A 10,086-nucleotide genomic window follows, 5' to 3' on the forward strand; every position below is an offset into this window, starting at 1 on the left:
AGTACCCATTACGAACTTTAAATACCAAATTTAAAACAATTCCGGTAAATAATGTCGCTAAAATCAAAATATCGGGGGTACCGTAATATGGCGATTATAGCAAAACGTGGACCGATAAATCTCATTTTCAATAACAACCATCCTAGGCAGAATACAAATTGTTCTGCTGAATTTTTCGAGTATAATATGTTTCCGATCATGTAATATGTCCCTTTATAGTTCCTCTTATTGATATATCCAGTTACTTTATGTGCGATCAAAATACTGGGGTATGAAAAGCAGGGAACAACTAGCTTTCATGTTTTTTTAGTATTTAGAGATTAATATATAAATCTGGTCGCTCATATCATACCATGAAGCAATACTTAATAAAACTTCTGCAAGATCTTTAAATGATGTATTTTCATATCCATATTTTCCATAAAATTCCGCAATTATCATAAAGCTAAAGTTCGCAACTTCTTGACTCCGATTTAATCAACATTAATTTTTCTAAACGATCCTCCAATACCAAATTCAATGTTTTCCGTATAGTCTCCTTCTTCCATTCTCAATTTTTCATCAGATCCACACTCAGCATTGCGCCTGAAATACTCCCGATGATCATCGATGACTTTTTCATATTCAAGGCAAATATTTTCCACTGACGAATTTTCGCCGCCATAATCTTGTGGCAAATATTTTTTCGGAAAAATATCGCCGAATTTATCGAAATTGTCGCTATCAGATATGTGAATCTAAAAGGAAGAGAAGTATAAATAGCTATCCCTTTCTAACACCATTATAAACAAAACTTACCCGCTTTCGAAACTTTTCCGGTGCGCATGATAATATGAAATTAAGTAGCGTCTGTACGAAAGGTGGACCATTTAAAAAGAAGGCCATTTTGATGCGCAGCGGATATGCCTTTTCACAGAACTGCATTACTTCCAGTATCATTTTTGGCGAAAGCATTGGCAAATGTTGTAGGCTAACCTTGGACAGATCGGTGACAATCACCAAACCCTGAATGCAGGCATATGGATCGCTCTGTAACAGAATTTCAGCTATTGTCCAAACGTAACGAGAAACATCGATGCTTGAAAAATCGTTGGGTCCAAAATTGTTTTGCTCAATTACTATGCGCGGACCGTTTCCGTGCAGTGGTGTCGGCAGGATAGATAAGCATCTGGAATGTACAAAAAAAAGTTTTTAACTAAGTAAATGCATATATAAATAGAAAATAATAAATCGAAAGTCGACTTCTTGTTTTTAGATTTTGCTTATTTTTATACCCTAATATGGCTAGAGAGGGCATATATCATTTGATGCGACAAAAACGTGAATCGTCGAAATAACGGTTTTAGATCCTAGGTTTATTTGGACCAAATCCGTTTTAGGACATTTGAAGTCGATCCGTCTGTCTGTCTGACTGGTTCGCACGACAAGGGAGTGTGAAGAGAGTGTTCGATTCGGTCCAAACTTGGTACATCGCAATATTATTATCAAACTTAGATCGAGTTCGGAGGTGCGTAATATCGCCCCACTCCTCGAAATTTCAAAAAAAAAAATACTTTACTACACGGAAAGAAAAACAATAATCCGATTTTGCTCCAACTTTGAAAATCCTAATATTGGCACCAGTGCTAGATCATGTGCGAAAATTGACAATATCGGTCCACTCCTTCCCCACAAATGATTAATATTTTGAATAATTATAGCACGTATATAATGTGATGTAAGAGTCCGGTAGTATTCAAATGACATACATCACAATATCCTAATTAACCCAAGGTCTGGTGTGAATATGGGATATATTGGTCCACTCCTTTTGGTACCACCCCCTCAAGGGGATAAAGTTTTGAATATTTTTAAGGTTATAAAATGCAAACTTAACATACGATTCCTTTCAGACTTGGCACATGTCAATATTTCTATCAACACTCGATCTGTTGTGAAGATGGTACTGATCGAACCCTTCCTCTAGTACCTCCCCCATAAAAGGTCAAAGTTTCAAATAACCAAAAATATTATAAAATCCGAAATAAACTTCCGGTTCTCTTCATTTTTTACCTATCCCATTATTGGTACTAGCACAAGATCTAATGGTATATATCGGTCCACTCTTTCTGGTATTTCCCCCACAAAGGGTCAACACTTTGAATATCTATGAAGTTCATAAAACGCGAAATTTACATCCGATTCCATTCAGACCTTGTGAATTTTAATATTTCAATCAATACAAGATCTGTTATAAAGGTGGTATAGATTGGACCATTCCTTTTGGTACCTCCCCCACAAAGGGTCAAGGATTTGAATACCAAAACGGTTATAAAATCCGAAATAAGCACCCGGTTCTCTTCATATTTCACACATCCCATTATTTCTACTAAGACAAGATCTGCTGTGAAGATAGAATATATCGGCCTACTCTTTCCGATACCTCCCCCACATAAGGTTCAGAATTTTGAATATCCATGAAGCTCAATTAATCAATTAATTCAAACTTGGCACATCTCAGTGTTTCCATCAACACAAGATCTGCTATAAAGATGGTTAATATCGGAGAATTTCTTCTGGTACCTCCCCCACAATGGGTCGAAGTTTTGAACAACCAAAACGGTTATAAAATTCGAAATAAGCACCCGGTTGTCTTATTATTTCAAACAACCCATTATTTCTACTAAGAAAAGATCTGCTATGAAGATGGAATATATCGGCCCACTCCTTCTGGTACCTCCCCCACATAAGGTTACTAAATTTTGAATGAAACGCGAAATTAACATCCGTTTCCATTCAGACTTCGTGTATCTCAATATTTCCATCAACACAAGGTCTGTAATAAAGTTTGCTGAGAATCGGTTCAAATTTAGATGTAGGTATATCCAGGTATATCTTCAACCGATTTCGTGTTAATTGTGTACCAAATGGTCAATATCTGTCAAAATTACCTGAATTTTGACACATCCGACCGAATTCAGTCTAGAAGCAAGTACATGCATCGGTTTAGATATAGCTCTAGCTCCCATATACATGTTTCATCCGATTTGGAACAATGACATTTGATACCGGACATCAGGTACAGCTCGAGAGTACCTCCGCCAAATTTTATCGAGATCGGTTCAGAATTTTGTCTAGCTTCGATATACATCTTCATTCGATTTTATGGTTATTCGTCACCATATCTGTAATATCTGTGCAAATTGAATCGTTTTTTTCATATTCAAACGAATTTTACCATTTGATAAACCTAGGTCCAGTATATATATTGCTTCGAATTTACTTCGGAATACTTCGGTCGACTATATCTGATACCTCACGTACATTTTAAAATTTTCTAAAAAGTATATAAAATTAACGAAGTAACCAATATAGTCGAAACCAGGCACATCGCAATATTTATAACATATTTTGTTAGATCCGATTCGAAATTGACAATATCGGCCCATTCCTTCGGAACCTATTCCATAAAGGGACAAAAATTCGTATAATCACAACAGAAGTCAAAATATCCTTCCAGGAACCAATCACAAGATTATGGTATATATTTTTATGTACCGTAATATTTTACGCTAATGAGAATATTTGCCGATGTATATTTCCAACTTACCGAGTTCTGTGGATTTTACGAAATGTCAGATCATCTACATCATCCACACGTCGCAGATGTAGGCATTTCGTAGAAATTCCATAGAAGTTATTCAGTTTTTGTTTGGCCTTTTCAAAACTGTATTTACTGCCACGAAGAAATTGCACCAGAAATTGATCTTCCATGCAGGCCTTCAAGTGTGGCTGTTGCAATATCCATTGTTTGAGAGCATCTAAATCCTCGGCAATTCTTTCCGGAACTTCTCCCAATTCTTTAATTGCAATTTGTTGCAACTCCTCCGGTAGCGGTCTAATGTCTGGCATGTTTATTGAATAAACTGGAAATTGATACTGATCAATACATTGCAAAATGTGCGAACTTTATTGTAGAATTGTTATTTGGTTGGCAATCGTCTTGATTTTTATTAATGTAATAAAATGGCAAACGAGTTAGGGTGTTTATGGATTTTGAACCAATAGCTAATGAAAGCTACGTTTACATTAAAGTCCCTTATTGTGCTAATAGATTTATTAGACTTTTGTTTCCATACACTGTGTAGGAGTGCAAAATATCTAAATTCTAGCAAAACTTTGATAAAAACACATGGGCCAGTTTTAGTACCCTATGCATCACTCTATATTATTGGAGAGTATAGAAACATGCGTTGCAACATTGATTCGGAATAGTAGCTATTGAACTTTCAGAATTATACCCTCCCTCTATGTATGCAGGGTATATTAAGTTTGGCATTCCGTTTGTAACACCTCGAAATATACATTTTAGACCCCACAAAGTATATATATTCTTGATCAGCATAAAATTCTATGTCGGTTTAGATATGTCCGTCCGTCTATCGCCTATCCGTCTGTGGAAATCACTCTAGCATCCGAACGAAATGAAGTTGGTTGATAACATTTTACTCGAGTATGTATTCTGTCTGCAGGACTTTTGGTATTGAATATGAATGATGTAGATCCACGTTTTGGTATAGCCCCGATAAAATGGTTCCTCCCTTTTTTTCCGTATTTTGGTGATTTAAGCGACATTACTCGCCGGAAATGTTTCAAGTTTGGTATTTGAGCAATGGGTACTACAGCCTATGACTGAAAATTGTCTGTGCAGGTCGATAACGATACCTCCTGATATTCGGAATTTTGATGATTTTAGCGACATTATTCACCAGATTTTTCCGTCTATCCGTCCGTCCGTCCGTCCGTCTGCCCATGTATTTTTGTAAACAAAGTGCAGTTCGCATTTATTACCCGATCCAGATGAAATTTTCCACAACTCATTTGTTTGGCCCTAGGACGAACCCTATTGAAATTGGAGATAATCGGTAAAAATTTAGATGTATATATCTTCGTCCGATTTGCCTTTTATTGTGCACCAAACGTGTAATATCAGCCCGAATAGTATGGAATTTTGCACATACAACCAAATTAGGTCTGAAAATAAGTATGGCAAATTTGATCGAAATCGGTTCAGATATAGCTATAGCTCCAATATATATTGTTTATCCGATCTCTTATTTTAGTCCTCCGCAGCCGTAATATGCACTCTGCAACAACAATATTTGGGGAAATATATCAAATACAGCTCAGAAATACCTTTGCTAAATTTTATCGAGATCGGTTCGGATTTGGATATATCTCCCATATATAACTTCGTCCGACTTAATTTTTTTTGTGCACCAAACGTCTAATTTTTGCCCAAATGGGATAAAACTTGACACATACGACCAAATTGAGTCTAGAAGCTAGTATGTCAAATTTGGTGAAGATCGGTTCAGATGTAGCTATAGCTCCCATATATATTGTTCATCTTATTTTTTATATTTGTTACCCACAGCCGTAATATGCACTCCGCAACAACGATATTCAGGGAAATATATCAAATACAGCTCAGAAATGTCTTTGCCAAATTTTATCAAGATCGGTTCAGATTTGGATATGGCTCCCATATATATCAAATGGGCAATACAAGTCCGAATTTTAAAGATACAAATGCTTCGTCATATTAAGTCTTTTGAACTTTAAATTATAATTATAATCATAGCGTGTATGATTGAATTCTCCCATAAAAACTTTTAATTGTTATGTGGAGCTCTACTAAATTAGCAAAGTGGTGTAGGTTATCACAAAATGGGCCCGCCCAACTTTAAGACTTTCTTCACTGGTTTAAAGATTTTAACAGGATTTTTAACGGATTTAATTTTTTGAAAATTGCCAAAATCGTTCCAAATGGTGGAGGGTATTCAAAGAACGGCCCGGCTGAACTTACAGCTTTTTACTTGTTTATATATATCATTTATTAGCACTCCCTAAGCGTTTTTAATTTTTAATAGTTAATAAAACGATTGAGTAGTTATTGTGAAATTTAGAGTCACAGATCAAAAATGTATTTGTTTTGTCGCATAGCGCTGCAGAGGGTATATATCATTTGATACGGGCAAAACGTGCCTCGTCGAAATAACGGAATTAGACCCTTGGCCAATTTGGGCGAATATTCACTCAGTCCACTCCATCATATACCTCCCCGACAAAGGGTCAAACTTTTGAATAATTATAACTCTTATGTATAAGTAGAAAATAAAAATCTGATTAATTCAAATTCCAATCCCAATATTTCTATCAACTTATGATCATGCGTGAATATGGAATATCTCGGGCTACTCCTTCTGGTACCTAGCCCACAACGGGTCAACATTTTGAATAACCATGAAGCTCATAAAAAGTGAAATTATCTTTTTCTAACCCGGCACATCTCAATATTTCTACTAATACAAGTACTGCTGTGAAGATGGAATATATCGGATCACTCCTTCTTATGCCTCCCCCTTTCGATTCTTCAAATTCCACACATCCCAATATTTTTACTACAACAAGACTTGGTGTGAAGATGGTAAATATCAACCCACTCCTTCTGGATCAACATTTTGAATAACAATTAAGTTCATAAAACCCGAAATGAGCATCAGATTATTTTCAAACCTGGTACAACCCTATATTTCTATCAACACAAGGCCAGGTGGGAAGATGGTAATTCCCATACAAAGGGTCAAAATTTTGAATAATTATAATTTTTGTGAAATGTTTAATGAGAGTTAGAATGTCTTCAAATTACGTACATCTCAATATTTCTACCCACACAAGATCTCGTAAGAAGAACGAATAGAACGAAGCAACACCTTCCCCACAACTTGTCCAAATTTTGAAAAATTATGAAACTCATAAAGAGCGAAATGAGCATCTGGGTCCTTTCCAACTCGACACATCCTATTGCAAATGGGATATATCAGTCCACTCTTTCTGGTACCTCCCCATAAAGGGGTCACAATTGTCAGTAGCTTTATCTAACATAACTTGTGAAACAAGTCAGATATTCTTGAAGTATGTAAATATTTATCTCACCAGAGATCTGATGTGAACTCCTTCTGGTTCCTTATTTACAACAGGTTAAAATTTTGATTAACACCTATTCGCATAAAATTGGAAATAAATGTTAGATTTTCAATTAAATTTGCACCCAATATTTTTTAGTATTAGATGAAGTGGAATACAGCGGTTTACTATATCTGGAACCTCAAGCATATTTCAAATTGTCACATATTTCATATAGACCTTGGACATTCCAACAGGACTCAGCATAATCTCATCCGGCACGCGCCACCCAAGAATAGTTATAAAATGAGGTTACTCGCTTCATTTCCAGCGCCCAATGGCCACCAAAATCTCCGCATACCAATCCGTTGGACTATTGTGTCTGGAGTATTTTGGAAAGCAAGATTATCACTAAAAAATACCAAAGTGTCGATCACCTCAAGCAAGCGCTTCGCCGGGAATGAGCCAAAATACCGCAAAGCAACATTTGGACAGCGTGTGACGGTTTCATAGGCCGTTTGAAGGCCATAATTCGTGCCAAAGGTGACCAATTCGAAAAAATCTAAACTTATTCTAAAATTTGATGCTATTTCCGACATCCTTTGCTTAAATTCAATAAAATAAAAAAATGTAAAAATTATGCCAGTTTTTTTATCTCACACGTATATTCGGTATTTTCAAATTGTTTCAAGTTTGCTCTTTGAATATCGTAAGGCCTATGGCAACAATTTCCACAACAATATAATTCCACGTCTTCCTACAGCCCCAAACTTTCTGAGTTGATTTATGCATGTCAGTCCGTCTGATCATGTATTTTGTGAACAAAATGCAGGTCGTATTTATTATCCGATTGAGATGAAATTTTCCAAATAATTATTGTTTAGCCCAAGGACGAGCCCTATTGTAATAGATGAGAATCGGCTGAAATTTTTATATAGCTCCTATATATATGTTCAACCGATTTCGGGTTAATTGTGCACCAAATGGCCAATATCTGTCCAAATGAACTGTATTTTGGCTCATTCGACCGAGTTCAGTCCAGAAGCAAGTACATTTAAAAAATCGGTTCAGATATAGCTGTAGCTCCCATATATATGTTTCATCCGATTTGGGGATTTAAGTCTCTCACGTGCTTAATATGCACCCCACAGTAATAATCTTTGGTACAGATTTCAGATACAGCTGAGATTTCAGATACAGCTGAGGTAAAATTTTTTCAAGATCGTTTCAGATTGGGATTTAGCTCCCATATATGTCTTTATCCGATTTCAGCAAGTGCTTCAATTTTTGGTAAAAATCGGGTTAGATGTAGCTATATCTGTCATATATATGTTTCATCCGATTTGAACTCCACAACAATGTTTTTGATACCGGGCAACAGATACTGCTCGAAAATACCTCTGTCAAAATTTTCAGATTTTTATATAGAAAATGTATCATCCGAAGTTACGGTTATTGCTTGCTTTCCTTATTGGTTATGATATGCATTTCTCAACGGAATTATTTAAAAAGAATGCAAATTTCTTCCAATTGGTGGGGGGTATTTAAAGTTCAGCCCGGCCGAACTTACTGCTTTTCACTTATTTAATATTTTTAATTATTCTATGGGAGGTACCACAAGGAATAAACCCATATTCGCATCATATCTATTATTACCAAAAATATTGGAATGATCCGAGCATGAGGAAAATCGGTAATTCATTACCAATTGGGGAAAGTATTTGTTACTTAAAATTTCGTGTTTTTTAGGGGAGATATAGTGTACATTTTTGAAACACTCCCTTAGACTTATGTGAAATATGCAATTTTTTGATAATTTTCGAACATGATATATTTTTGACAAAATTATTTTATTTTTGCCTTCCGTCCAACCCCACCGTGTTGAAATTTCCTTCTTGAAAATGACACCTGTTCTCGCCTTTTCGAAATGTCGCTACCATTTTGGATGCAAAAATGTTCAATAAATTTGCAATATTTTTCACGCCTCATTGTATATTCCTCGTGAGGGTTCCTTTGGCGTATAAATTGTTGAGAATAACAACACATTTTTCCTTATACTTCCTAACTACAAAATACATGTCTACATATATACTATCCCTACATTTATTGTCTAACTTTCATCGATTGACAGTATCTTTGATTAGCCGAAAATTACATCATTTAATCTGTTGGTGTTAATTAATTAAAATCCCCCAAAAGACATTTGACAAGGTGTAACTCGGTACAAAAGACAAGCCGTCTAATGAAATATTTCAACGCAATGGAATCGGACAGCTACGAGCAACAGCCACAACAAGCGACTACCACCACAACAACAACGACAACAACTATTGGGAAGTCTTTAACAGAGCACTGAAGATACGGCAAACGAATATCGTTGGATACACGCAAAAATAAAATCCAAATATCTACTATATATGTATGTACATCCAACCTGCCTTCACTTCTTTCACTTATGAATGAAATCAAGTGGCAATGCCAGTATCCCAGAGATTGGTGAAAATTAATTGGTGAAAAGTGAAAATTCCGTCTACCTACATCCACACATGCAGACAGTTGTTTGTGTTGACACATAGCTAGCAGGACAGGTTAAGCAAATAGGAAATATTTGGCATCAACAACAATAACTACAACAACAGCAGTAGCGTGACATACTTTTTTTTTCTCATAGTAATCACATAATCAATTTGGGGAAGCAATAGGGGGAAGAAATGCTTGGATGGGCCTGCGTTGACTGCAGATAGTATATCTAGTATGAGATTTTGAGTATGAGTTCAATTTTTTTTTTTTTGAAGGTAAGCGTTGCAGACTGGCGTGCATAAAAACCCACTTTCATGGAAGCAGCATGAAATGGAAAACGAGTTTTGTTAACGATTTTGTTTTTCAAATTAACTGCAAAAATTCAAAAAAAAATAAAATTACTGCAACCTCTATACCAAGGAAGGAGGATGAGAAACATGATGAACTAGCCGGTTTTTAGCCATTGTATGAGCCGGGTAAATTGGAATGTTTGTTATCAATGGATGCAATTTTGCTTGATATCGTCAAAATGAAGTTTATGGGCAATTTTTGAAATGGAAAAGAGGATGAGCAATTTTAGACATTTTGTAGCAGAGGCCTAAGTTTTGTTCTATGAAA

At 35.8% G+C, this 10,086-nt stretch overlaps 1 protein-coding gene across 1 annotated transcript; it reads right to left on the reverse strand.

Moving 5' to 3' along the window:
- Positions 1 to 375: 375 nt before the first annotated feature.
- Positions 376 to 3,915, reverse strand: LOC101887225 (retinol-binding protein pinta). Its single transcript, XM_005182089.4, has 3 exons — positions 3,590 to 3,915; positions 799 to 1,168; positions 376 to 737 (listed from the first exon to the last, which is right to left on the reverse strand). The coding sequence occupies exons 1-3, from the start codon at positions 3,889 to 3,891 to the stop codon at positions 474 to 476; spliced, it is 936 nt and encodes a 311-aa protein (XP_005182146.2). The 5' UTR covers positions 3,892 to 3,915; the 3' UTR covers positions 376 to 473.
- Between the last annotated feature and the right edge of the window lie 6,171 nt (positions 3,916 to 10,086).

This window comes from Musca domestica, unplaced genomic scaffold (genome assembly GCF_030504385.1).
Source record: "Musca domestica strain aabys unplaced genomic scaffold, Musca_domestica.polishedcontigs.V.1.1 75, whole genome shotgun sequence".
Taxonomy (NCBI): Eukaryota; Metazoa; Arthropoda; class Insecta; order Diptera; family Muscidae; genus Musca; species Musca domestica.